Below are 12,961 nucleotides of genomic sequence, written 5' to 3'. Positions count from 1 at the left end.
TAGTTTGATGATTTCATATTCTAATAGTTTTGTCATCTGAGAATTTTTCGAAATAGAGATATGAATAAAAATGTACTTCCCATTGTTCTCAAGATGAGATAGAATTTATAGCAACTTTAAAACCATCTGAACTGATCACAAAAAGTCTTTCCCACTCTAGAAAAGTTTTTATTTAATAAAAAAATAAAAGTACTATTACCGTTTTTTTCTTTCTTTTTTTTTTTTTAATCATTTGTTTCAAAATGACGTATTTTATATTTGTATCATAATCGAATGCATTTATTTTTAATCATGGGATCTTATTAACAATTAACTAAATTAATCCATAAAATAATTGTGTATTATCAAAAGTGTCAACAAATACGACCACGCGTTGTGAAAGAAAAAAAAAAGGTTAACATGTAATACTTACGTTAATTTACAGTTTGTTGGTGATAAACATTAAAAGCAGGTTTAAGACAGGGCGATGCCTCTGTTCAGTCTCAAGAAACAATGGATACCCCCTATAAGGGTAAATGCGCGTGTAATTGCGAGGCAAGAGTTGCGCAATCTCCCAACCACACCTCTCCTAAATCGACACTACCCGTGTCCAGTGGCAAGGAGAAGTGCTAGATGACTGGAAACAATGTCGAGATAAACGGGGAGCACATATAGCACCAAGAATTCCTAAATGGTCACCCATTTTAGTTCTGCTCGGGCTCAACGTTGCTTACCTTCGATGTCCTAACGGGAACCGATGTGTCAACGTGTATTATGACAGGACTACATGAAAATATTAATTCATCCTATATTTTTATGGAGAATTTATTCAGGAATATTCAATATTTAGGTACGCCATTGTTGTGATGTTTAATTTATAATATATTTCAATTTAAATTTTGTTATAACCACCGTTTTATTTTATGATTTGTTTCTTGCAAAACACAATATACCCTCTCCGAAAAACAGGTAAAACTAGCTGATAAAACGTGAAAGCCTTCTGGGGGAGCTAACCACTTCAATATAATTCCATAAATATATAGTGATAAAACAAGGAACATTTTGTGTACTAAATATACTATAGCCATGATATTTTTATATATAGAGTATGAAGTTAAAATACGATGTTTTAGCGGTTTTTGAAAATTTCAAACGACAAAAGTTAAAAATCTAGCGATTTTCTGGAGATTTCTTTTCCCTGATCCAGCGGGTTTTTTTTTTTTAATCTCATTTGGCAACACTGTCTAAGGGTTGTTCATTATCCTTACTAAACCACCTCTCTCCACCTGTGCTTGACATTAGATAGAGTCCAGTGGCAAGGAGAAGTTCAGGACGACTGTAAACAATGCCGAGATAAGCGGAGAGCACATATAGCACCTAGAATTCCTAAATGGTCACCCATTTTAGTGCTGCTCAGTCTCAACGTTGCTTAACTTCGATGTCCTAACGGGAACCGATGTGTCAATGTGTATTATGACAGGACTACATGAAAATATAGCACTAAAATAATTTGGAGAAACGAATCCTAAACAAGAAATACACTGTTACATGAAAAATACAAAAATGCACGAAACAGATGTATGAAGAAGCAACAGAAATGTAAAATTATATCTGAACGATGGCTACTATATGGAAAATAAAAATAATTTGGTTCCTCAAAGTGTCTCAGAATCAGTTAATTAATCAGAAAAGTAACCGTTTAAAAAAGCATGCTCAGAAATAAATCACACCAGGCAATATCAATGTATTTTAAAAGCCATGCCAATAAGAGGCAAAATCGTTTCTGAATTTACTATCAGGTAGAGCTTGACAGCAGTGCAATCGCATGTTAATATCTCGAAAGGAGATATCTCTGGTTACAAAAAAGGGGAATATAAATGGCAACTAATTTTGCGATGCACACGAATTACATACAAGAGAAAACTAAAAATGTGTATCTAGTCCTGCTAGTTAAAAATATTTTTTAACGGTAATAACTAGAGAAAGGACCGTACATCATTTAATTTTATACTACAGAGAGGTCGCTAGAAAAGCGTGAAATTTGTGAACGATTTATTTTTACAAAGAACTATTTTTACAAAGCTTTTCAAAGACAAATGTTATATTATACTCATAGATACTCAAAACTTCGTCCGTGCACTTCACTGCGACGTCTTAACCTAGAAAACCATCAAAAGAACCAATCAAAAAATAGCAATCACGCATTTTAGTCATAATCTAACCCGAGCTTCAGATTTCCCGCTTTTCTAGCGACCACCATGTATTTGGAACATATTTTTAAAGATTAATTTACTTAATTATAAAACCTGTTTAATAATAATAATAATAATAAAAAAAATTCATTGCATTTTTTGCTAATACTTTATATAGTACACCAGAGAAGTGACAGTTAAGTGATTAACGACACGGACTGACAACCGGAGTGTACAAAGTTAAAACCTAGTTGGTTTCACAGAGAACCACTTTCACATAGTCCCTCTAATAAGGGGACCGATGTCTTTCGAGAAATAATTCTAACTAGAAAAATATCGGAAAAAGGAACAAGTAAAACATTACAAATATGTAGTGCTTTAAACATGCGAACATTGAAAATAGGCCTTCAAATATAAGATCCATATTATAATACGATAGCGTGTGTGTTATTTTGTGTGTCATGCTTACATCTTGTTTCTTCCGAGTGACTGTCGTTTAATTGTTATGACCTTCCATTTCATATAATAAATAATTTCTACCAAGAATTCTTCATAAGTTTTGGTTTCGGTTATAGCTGAAGGAACTCGAGTTATGCACACACACATACGTCTTTTTTTTTTTTTTAATAAGTTTTGGTTTCGGTTACAATTCAATCTGATGCACCTAAGTAATGAATATTTTTTTTTAAATCACATAAGAATCGCAAGAAAATTGACTAATAATATATACGAAATCTGCATAAATTAAAATACCATATTTAAGCGTATTTTACGACTGGGCTACGCCGAGCGTCTCTGCTAGCTTAGATAAGTACTTTTGCAGTTTTAACAAAAGAGCTACAATACTATCAGAGCGTCTCCAGTTACGCTGAACATCCGCAGAATGCCAACATCAATATATTACATATCAATGAGTCTGCTATGGAATTTCCACAGGTCTCGCTAGTTTAAGTAAATTGCAAAATAGAGATTTTTCAAATATTATCTTACGTTTTATATATTTCAAGTGACTTCCTCATCCATATTAAGATCCTTTGATGCCCACATTTATACTTTTAGCGCTTACTGGTGAAATGCAACGTCTATGAAAAGGTTCTTTTCACTATTAAACGCTAAACAAAAAGCTGCTCTTTTGATGCTAGATAGTTTTGTTCATTTTTCAATGGGAATGTATGAATATTTTATTATATATATCTCAGTAAAATAAAAAAAATATATGGCAACCAATATGAAATTATGCACCAAAAATTCAACATTAAAACATAATTTTAATAAAAAATCTCTTCAACACGAAAGAAAAAAAAAGCGATCACTTCACTACGGATCTAGATAAACAATGGACATGTTAATTACAAATACAACAAAAAATAGGCAACAATATCCAGAAACAATATTTCCATATTTTCTACCATAGGCAGGTTGAACTGGCTTCTCTTAAAAGGGATATCAAATTCACAAGCGATCGCCAGTTGCAGGTATATCTCGGCCAAGGAAGATGGTGTTTTGGTTTTTGTAGTTATTGCAGGGAAGTGTTGAATTCCTATATACAGCGTCTATTCCCAAATTTTCACCCATCTGGTAACAACCAGGCTCAACGTTGCTTAACCGGTGATCTAACGAGAATCGGTGCTGATGTGATTATGCCATATAACATTTTTTATGGCTGGTTTCAATTGGATTTCAGAAAATTATTTTTTTAAACAAAACGATGGATTCGCTCTTCAAAGTGCTAAATCGTTTCAGCTTGTAATAGTTTTTATCAAATATTTTAATAAATACATTTGTGTTTCGTAAAAAGCTAAAAACATTTCACATGTAAGAAACTTGAGTTTAAAATACAAATACGCCTAAATATCTCTAGAGAATTCCGACACATATGTAAACACATACGCATATTGAATTTTCGATGTATGATTACATAATATTAATAATGTCAAATTGTGTATTCTAAGTTTTAATATATGGGCTCTGTTAGACTTCAAGTCCTAATCATTGAGCTAAATTATTTGGAATGATTTACTTTTTGTATTTGTAGAACTGAAACGATATTTTTTGTCTCGTTAAAATACAAACGAAGTTAAAACATTTGACATTATATATATATATATATATATATATATATATATATATAAATAAACTTTAAAATGTAAGAGATTATATAATTATTTCCACAGCCAGACAACGTTGCAGCTCCCAAGTACCATGACAAACAAACCGGAAGCCCAATACTCAAATTTAGCCCTCATTTGACTTGTCAGTTAAACACATCCGAAATCAAGATTCGAAACCCGAGCCTCTTGCATGTGAGGCAAGCACTCAACTAAGCACACCCGCCAAAGACAAGTCTATTAACTTAATAGACTGTGTGTGTTTGTATGTGTGTAGGTTGGTTTCCTCAGTTGTTAGAGTGCTCACCTCGCATGCAAGAGGCTCAGGTTTCGAATCCTGAGTTCGGATGTGTCCAACTGATGAGCCTAAATGAGGGCGAAATTCGAGTCTTGGGCTTCCGGTTTGTTGTCTGTCATGGTTCTTCGGAGCTACGACGTTATCTGGCTGTGGAAATAATTATATAATCGCTTACATTTTGAAGTTTTGAAAGTCCGCACTTGTAATTTTCTCAAAAACTGCAAATTTAACCTAAATTTAATGTAACTGTTTAAACGACCAATACCTCATTTGATTCGCCTTTTATTCCTCTATAATTTTACCTGTTCATATTTGACTTTTAACCGAAATATTCTAATGTTCACGTCAATTTAAAAAATAACTTCCAATTAAGGAACCAAAAAATAATCCTTAGCAACAAATTCGCTTAAAACCAGCTTAAATTATCGCCCCTAAATCAGTTTAACATATCCACTAACAGGCAACACAGCATCTTCAATTGTTGTTGTTCCAGGTTATACAACGTAACATTTAGTCCATATGCCTCGACTTTCTTAGTGATAGTCAGGAGCTTATTAATCTCCACCTTCCTGGTTTATCTAATAAAGAAATCGGCCGCAGATAGAAATGTGATGAGAAAACGGTACGAAAGACTGTGCAAAAGCACCAAAACACTGTCAGTGTTCATGATTTCCCTAAATCTGGTCGTACTAGAGTTACTTCTAACAGGGAAAACAATGCTATCAAGATCTGCAGCCTAAGAAACAGTTTTGAAACGGGTCCCCAAATCCAACAACAGTGCAATCTTGTTAAAAAAAAAGGGCTCTCTTTCTACTGTCAAGAACAGATTAAAGGAATTTCATTTGTGAGAGTATGTTGCAAGACGCAAGCCAATGATTTCTGTAAAGGGCAGAAAGCGCCGTCTGCGCATCGTCAGATGCAATGAAGATAATGACTCTTCATATTGGTCAAAAGTGTTTTTAGCAGTGAAAGCAAGTTCAATAGGCTAGGCAGTGATGGTAGGCAGTGATGGTAGGCAGTACGTTCGTCAGAGGAAAGACGGAGAATTTAATCCTAGGTGCTCAGTTTTAACGCTGCAATGTGGTGGAGGTTCAGTTTTGGTGTGGGGCATTATTAGTACCAATGATCCAAGGCCTATAGTTTGCTTGTAAGGTCGAATTAATTCGACCAAGTACATTAATATGTTGATTGAGCATTTTCTATCCTACTTTGGTCGGAATTTGGATGATAATCCCATCTTCATGCAGGATAATGCTCTCATTCACACAGCTGGCAATGTCAAGAGGTTCCTTGAAGAGCATGATATTTCGGTGTTTGGATTGGCCTGCACAATCTTCAGACCTCAATCCTATCGAAAACGTATGGCATTACATCAAGCAACAGCTACACAATGATAAAATTTCAAATTTGGAAGAACTTTGGACAAAAAATTAAAGAAAAGTGGGATGCCTTTTCCCTGGAGTATTGCTGCAGTCTAATTCAAGGAATTCCCAAAAGATTGCAGGCTGTCAAATTGCAGAAGGGCTTTGCTACTAAATATTAACTAGTTCATTGTGTTCCTGTTGTATTCGTGTTGCATTAATGTTCTAAAGTCACATTTAAATAACAATTTTCCATTGTGTAGACTTTCTTTTTGCCTCCTTAATTTTAAGTTATTTTCTTAAATTAACGTGAATAGTTCAGTTTAAAGTCAAATAGAAGAATAAAAGGCCGATCAAATGAGGTAAAGTTTGTTTAAACAGTTACATTAAATTTAGCTTAAATTTGCAGTTTTGGAAAAAAAAATTAAAAGTGCAGACTATTTTGCTGCCTGTATATATAGGCAATTCTTAAATTTCAAAATATATGCAATCTTTCAAATGCAAGAAAAAAAAAAAATTTCTTTAATTCATTTTGTGCGGCTAACACGACACCTTGCCGATTGTTTTTGAAAATCATACGGTTATAAAATCATACGAACTAAAACTATCTTGTAGATTACATCATGCGGGCAAGAAAAGGGAAAACAAAAACGTACTTTTATTGACAAGTGTGTATTCATCAAAATATCTGAATAAAACAATGTGTTTATAGAAAAAAATGCGTTTTCTAGCCTTCCAAATGTATTTGGATACGTAAACCTTAATTTCAAAATATAATAAACGCTTCAAATGCAGAGAAAATGTTATAACTATTTGGTTCAATTAAATACAACTTTCAAACCTTTAACTGATAATACCATTTGATACAAATATTTTACATAAAATAAAGCAAAACATCAAAGTAAAGACTCTTGGACAACACAGTATGTACAGCTAGTTAATGAATAAATTTCTGTAGAGCTCAATTGTTTTCAGCAGTTTAAAAATTTTCAGAAAAAAATTGGTCAGAACATTCATAAAAATAGATAACCAGGTCTAATTCATTTAATGCAATTTAGCATGAGAATTAGACAATAAATCCCATGAACCCAAGCTTCAGCCAGAAAATTAACTTTAACAAGTAGATAATACTTTGGCAATACACAGAGAGATGCAAAAGTACAGGGCGAGTATGGTAAACTTCCGTGTAAGTTTAAAAATCAGGTAGAGTTGTGTTGCAATGTTTTTGCTTTAATGTTATGATTACAAAAAAAATTGGAAGGTTCAACAGGGGTGATAAGGATTGGCCACTCACCATCACACTGCTATCAACCAATCAGAAACTGGAATTACTCCATAAATATACTGAATCTTAAGAATTCCTGCACCTAACTTTTCATTTTCACACGGGGAAGAATTTTGCTGTTTTAGGACTTCTTCATATTGGCTACCTGCTGGAAACTATTCCTAGCTTGCAAGCTTTTACAATTCAAAGCGTCTCTGGATTGATGTTATTTTATTTGGAATAACATTTCTCTTTTCTAAAACTAAAATAGCTTAGAAATCAAGTGTTGAAATTTCTATTCAAAATTAAGAGGCTATGTGTAATGGCTGTAATGCTACTGGCACAAGAAGCAGTTGTGGCTAATTTGTGAGAAACGATCTCTTATCTGAACCACCATCGAGTGTAGTTCAGATTTTTGATAGCTACATCCTCTCCTTTCAAGGGAAAAGGAGGCGCTAATTGTTTTAGGCGTGTACACGTATGCTTTGAAAAACAAATAAAATCCCTAAGAGGTTTTTAAAGGCCATTTGCACTAAATGTTTAAACATTTGAGATGAGAATTGGTATATATATATATTAACTGTTCAAAATCATAAAATATGGAAATGACGCTTTTTTGGTTTCATAAACATATCACAAGTTTTGAATTCTAACGACTGTTTGAAAAAAAAAAAAAAAAAAAAAAAAAAAAATTTATTCCGCTGTCCACCAATAAGAGCCATTATCAAGATACACCTGAAGAAGGTCAGAGGTTATATGGATCGAAACATCTTAAATGAGAACAGCAATCTGAACACAAATACCAATTTTATTTGAGTTTTCTTTTAATAACTTTTTTTTTTTTGCATATCCTGACTAATGAATGCAGTCATCAAAGATGATCCATAGGGATCAAAGAGAACAAATTGTGGGGGTCCAAAGACATCATCGTATTAGAATAAGGGATTAGTTGGGGGGGAAATAAAGTAATCTAACAAATGAAAAACCACAACTAATCCAGAAACTGAATATTTTTACATAAAAAAATACACAAAACAAGCTTTACAAACTCCAAAACTAATAAGGCCGATCAGACACCATTTTTTTTTTCAGACGATAGCCATGCAAAGCACAAACGCAACATGAAACCATCCTCATCGTTAAAGAGAGGAACGGCAAGACGGAAGAAGCATGCGTAATGAACGGACAGAAACCTGCTTTTTTTCTCGAAAATCTGTTGGGAGACCATCAACTGCAAAGGTCGCGGTAGTGGCAGTCGAAGTTGGAGTAACGGCCGTTGCAGTAGATTCTACAAATGTGATTTCTTCCTCGGGAATACTGATTGTTTCGCCGTCACACTGTACGGAACAGAAAGTGAATAGCATGCATTGAAATTGAGTTTCGTCGAAGAAAAAAAATACGTACATCAAGAAAAATGTGTAAAAAAAAAAAAAAAATACCTTTAAGAAAAATGGAAATAAAATCGCATTCAATTCACCTGAATAAGTTGTACACAAGATATAAATAAAAATTTGATCCAACAGAATTAAGCCATTGAAAGAGTTGTATATTGAGCAGCTTTAAATTTATTCAAAGACATAAACATAAGTTGAGAAAGTCGAGTCCAACTCAGCATATGTGAACAGACATAACGGAAATTGGAGATACAAGAGCTGTGATGCGATCGATGAATGTAGGATCGTTAGTCAAAAACAAACTAAATGCAGGTCAGATACAGCAAATAAAATGAGGGTTTAAAATCAAAGACAATTTCTTTCTCTTATTGTGCCAGTAAATAAGATGAATATAGAATAAGATATCGTTATGAATCGTTTGTGTCAATTCACTGCAATTAATAATTGCGAGATTCTTGTTTCAGCCAAGAAGAAGCCATCATTTCTTTCAGCTCACAGCACCAATTGATATTTTTAAAACTGAGAAATGATTCTTGAACGACGAATCAGTATCAACATTTTTATATAACAAAACATTTGTGAGATTGTGCCAACCATCTATATATATATATATATATATATATATATATATATATATATATAACTACTTCATTTACTCACATAAAATTAATATATGAAAGTATAGATTTATGCGTAAACTTTAAGTATTTACTTCAAAAGTGCTCAATACGTAGGTAGAGCTAGTTAGTAATTTATAAAATATATATGGCGATTAAGCTACACTGAATATTCTGCGTTTCATCCAACTATAGGATTCGTCAAGCTTATGCGCGAATTCTGCCGTTGCTTCTTGTTTTTATACATGTTGAGGATTACTAGTTGGCCAATCAGCTTTCTAGTATCCACCGCGCCCCTTCCTACCAGCCAATGGGCATGCATTTTATCAAACAAAGGATCTGTTTTAGAGCTAAGTTAGTGGTTTTAGGTGGCCGTTCTGCTTTTATATATATATATATATATATATATATATATATATATATATATATATATATATAAGCGAAAATGTATGTGTGTTCGCTTTTTCTGTATGTCAACAAAAGGCTTTTTTCAGAGAAGCGGTGGCTCGCTTCACAACTTTTTAAAACTTTATATCACATATAAATCGTAATATATCACAGTTAACAACGAAGCTCACCTGTCTATTCAATTTGCTCGATTTCGGGAAGATAAATATTCAATATTTGTCGCTCGCCGCATGTGGGTTAGTCTTTTTCCTATAACATCTTGGGAGGGGGATAAGCGTTCAGCAGTAAATGAATACTATCCCGCAGTCAAACTTGACCTCATTAACTCATTAAAACGGGCACATGCTAAATCCAAGTAATTAAATAAATTCAAACGTGTTTCGGTTAGCATCTCGCGGTGGGGCAATCGTTAACGTAGCACTTTTTTTTTTCACACTTTAATTTACAACTTTGCCTCAACGGTTCGGGTTCGATCCTCATACTTACTTTTTTTTTAACCCACCCCCAAACACCCGGGCAACGCCGGGTACCCCTCGCTAGTTTATCACATAAATACGGATTATCTAACAAATTATTGCCAGATTTAGAATGGTTGGAATGTTCATTAATGGACTTGGAAGCTGGGGTAGTCAATCCTAAAGTAAAAACAAAGACATAAAATGATATGTAGATCAAGTCGAAGTAGGCAATCCAGAGAAAGGAGTGACGCCCTCCCCCACATCAATGTAGTAACTAATAAAAAGGGAACATTCAGGTTATGTCAACTACGGTCGATCTACTAAAGTTAAATTAAAAAAATGGAAACAATCCCAAAGAACATATGCAAAATATGTACCGACAGTTTTTTTTTGTTTTTTTTTTGCATTTATCACGTCTATATAGTGTGATAATGGTTTAGTTATTCAAATTAATACAGTCTTTTGAAATATTACTTATATAGTGATAGGCGGTGAAGACTTAATGATTAGTTGTTTTCTACAAAATGTCGAGGAAATATCGATAATGGCCGATATCATTTTCCAATGTGAAAAATTAAAAACGAAAATAAAGAAACGAAGAAAGCCTCGATAATTGTGCCGAGGTTTCATGTTATTTCCAACAGAAACACTTGTGATAAAAATTATATAAATGAAACGTAAAAAATTAAATAAAGATAAAAAACAATAAAAAATAAAAAAATAAATCTTAACGTTTCTCCTCAATCACAATCTGATGGAAGAGATCTTCGGATATCTCTTCCTGGGGGGGGGGGAAGCTTCATCTCACTAATCAACAGAAATATTCCTATAACACTCAGAAACATTGACATTTCTCTGGCAGAGAGCAGCCTTAATAAGGTTGCTTGGTCAATGGGGGGGGGCAACTCCTCAAAAAGGGGCACTGTGGTAAGTAACAAAAATAAAAGTATCAGCCATGAAGGGTTTCTCCACTAATCGAGACCAAAAAAGTGAAGTGCAACATCGGAACAGATACTACACTTTGATCCTGGCATGAAAGCCAAGAACCAGGGTCGATTATACTTAGTTGATGATTTGGTTTAGGTATGCATTTCTCAGCTATTGAGATGATGGTCTCTAAAGTGAGTGGTCGGGTCTTTCTCATGTCTCCCAAGTAGAAGTTCGAGTTTGCATATAAATTTGAATTTATTCCAGTTGGCTTTTGTAAGGTTCCAGCAAGGAACTTTTGAGGTTATTTCAGGACCAAAGTGTTCTAAAGTTATTGGGAAATGGTCACTTCCACAGGTGTCCAGTTATAATCTATAAAGATACTAGGATCACATATAGAGAGGTCAATTGCTGAGTACGAGTTTGTAGCAGAGTGAATAAAGTTTTTTTTTTTTGTTATTGTATATGCATAGGTTGTTGCTGTTCACATTTTCTATGATGATTCATTTTCTGTATGTCTGGACATCTCAACTAGCATTATAACTTTTAAAGTCGCCTTATAATAAGGGGCGAGGGAGTTGGTTGATCAGTTTTTCTATTTCTTTCATCTATAAGGTCGTTTGGAGGTAGATAGAACGGTCACAATCTGCTCCATCTATGTAGGTTGGATGTGATAGCAATTGCCTGTCAGTTAGCTTGTGGATTTATTTGGCTTTGTGCTGTGGTTTTGTTAATGAGAAGAGATGTTCCTCCAGAAGCTTTATTTGGATTATTTGTTGTGTGGTTGTATTCAGTGAAGCTAAGGAGATTGATATTTTCAGATGATTTTAAAACGGTCTCTTGTAGACATTAGAAATGGCAGAGATTAGATATTAGAAGTAATTCATTCCGGTTGACTTTTATAGCTTTGCAATTTCATTGGATTATTTTGTTAGTTATAGTTTTATTTTCTGATTTCGTTTCGTCTTATTGAGAATAGAGGTGGTTGTCTTCTATTTGGTTAGGGGAGGGTCTGTCGTCTATTTTTATTGTTTCCAAGGTTTTAAATTTATTCTGGTCTGTAGTTCTTGTTTTTGACATGGAGCAAGATCTTTTTCATTTCCTGCTTGTTTTTTTTCCCTTTCCGAGGTGTAGTTTGTTCATTTGGTTTTAGGATGTTTTTAGTTTCCGTTTTTTGTTTTTTATTTGAAAGTGGTGTTCAACTGAGGTCTGGTGGGATTTTACTTTTAATTAGGAAGTTATTTTCAAGTGCAGCTTGAGTTAACGGTAGCCCTAAATGCCTCAGCTAGTTCTTGAAATGTCTTTATTAGAGTAGTGATTGCCTTTAGTTCTGTGTTTTCTGTGGTTTTTGGTTGCACCTGCATACAATCTAGCTGGTTCTGTCGTGGAGGCGGATTTAAGTAAAGATTATGTTTTTTGTATACCTTAATTCATTTATTCTTTTTTCTTTGATCCAACTTTGGCAGCGAGGCAAGTATGCTGGAGGGTTCTCACCACAATTTGGGCATTTTATGTTTCCTTGGCATTCTGTTTCCTGGTGTTCACTACTGCTACATTTTGGGCATACTGTTTTCCCGGTGCAGTATTCTTTGTAGTGGCCGAATTTTTGATAGTTTAAGCAGCGAAGTGGTCTGGGGATATATGCTTCTACTTTAAAGTTAATATATCCAATTTTAATTTCAGTTGGTGGTGTAAGTATTGAAGATTAATATGCGTGTTTGTTCGTTTCTTTTTATTGTAATTCTTTTGGTGACTATAGCTTGTTTTTTTTTAGGTGTTTTTTATTTCTTCTCGAAAGCAGCTGTTTAATTCTGGACATTTGAGGACTCTTTTTGAGGTGCTGAGGGTTTTGTGAGGGTAGGTTTTGATGTTTATATCATGGAACTTTGTCAATGTGAAAAATTTTTCGGCACTAGTTTTAGTAGTAGTGTTTAAATTTTTGTTTAGAATTTTTT

General features: G+C 33.8%; 1 protein-coding gene across 13 annotated transcripts in view; it reads right to left on the bottom strand.

Moving 5' to 3' along the window:
- Positions 1-12,961, bottom strand: part of LOC145287867 (anoctamin-4-like) — a 746,862-nt gene that overhangs the window by 257,331 nt on the left and 476,570 nt on the right. For 5 of the 13 annotated variants that reach the window (XM_080135748.1, XM_080135749.1, XM_080135750.1 and 2 more), the window contains exon 4: positions 8,396-8,539. The exons of the other annotated variants lie outside the window; for them this stretch is intronic. In XM_080135748.1, the coding sequence (XP_079991874.1) occupies positions 8,396-8,539 (144 nt within the window). The remainder of the gene's footprint in view (positions 1-8,395; positions 8,540-12,961) is intronic. 13 annotated transcript variants of the gene reach the window in all.

This window comes from Euprymna scolopes, chromosome 11, assembly GCF_053919585.1.
Source record: "Euprymna scolopes isolate OS-2025 chromosome 11, ASM5391958v1, whole genome shotgun sequence".
Lineage (NCBI taxonomy): Eukaryota > Metazoa > Mollusca > Cephalopoda > Sepiida > Sepiolidae > Euprymna > Euprymna scolopes.
Note: the sequence above shows the minus strand (reverse complement) of the source record. Positions and strands in the feature narration are given on the sequence as shown.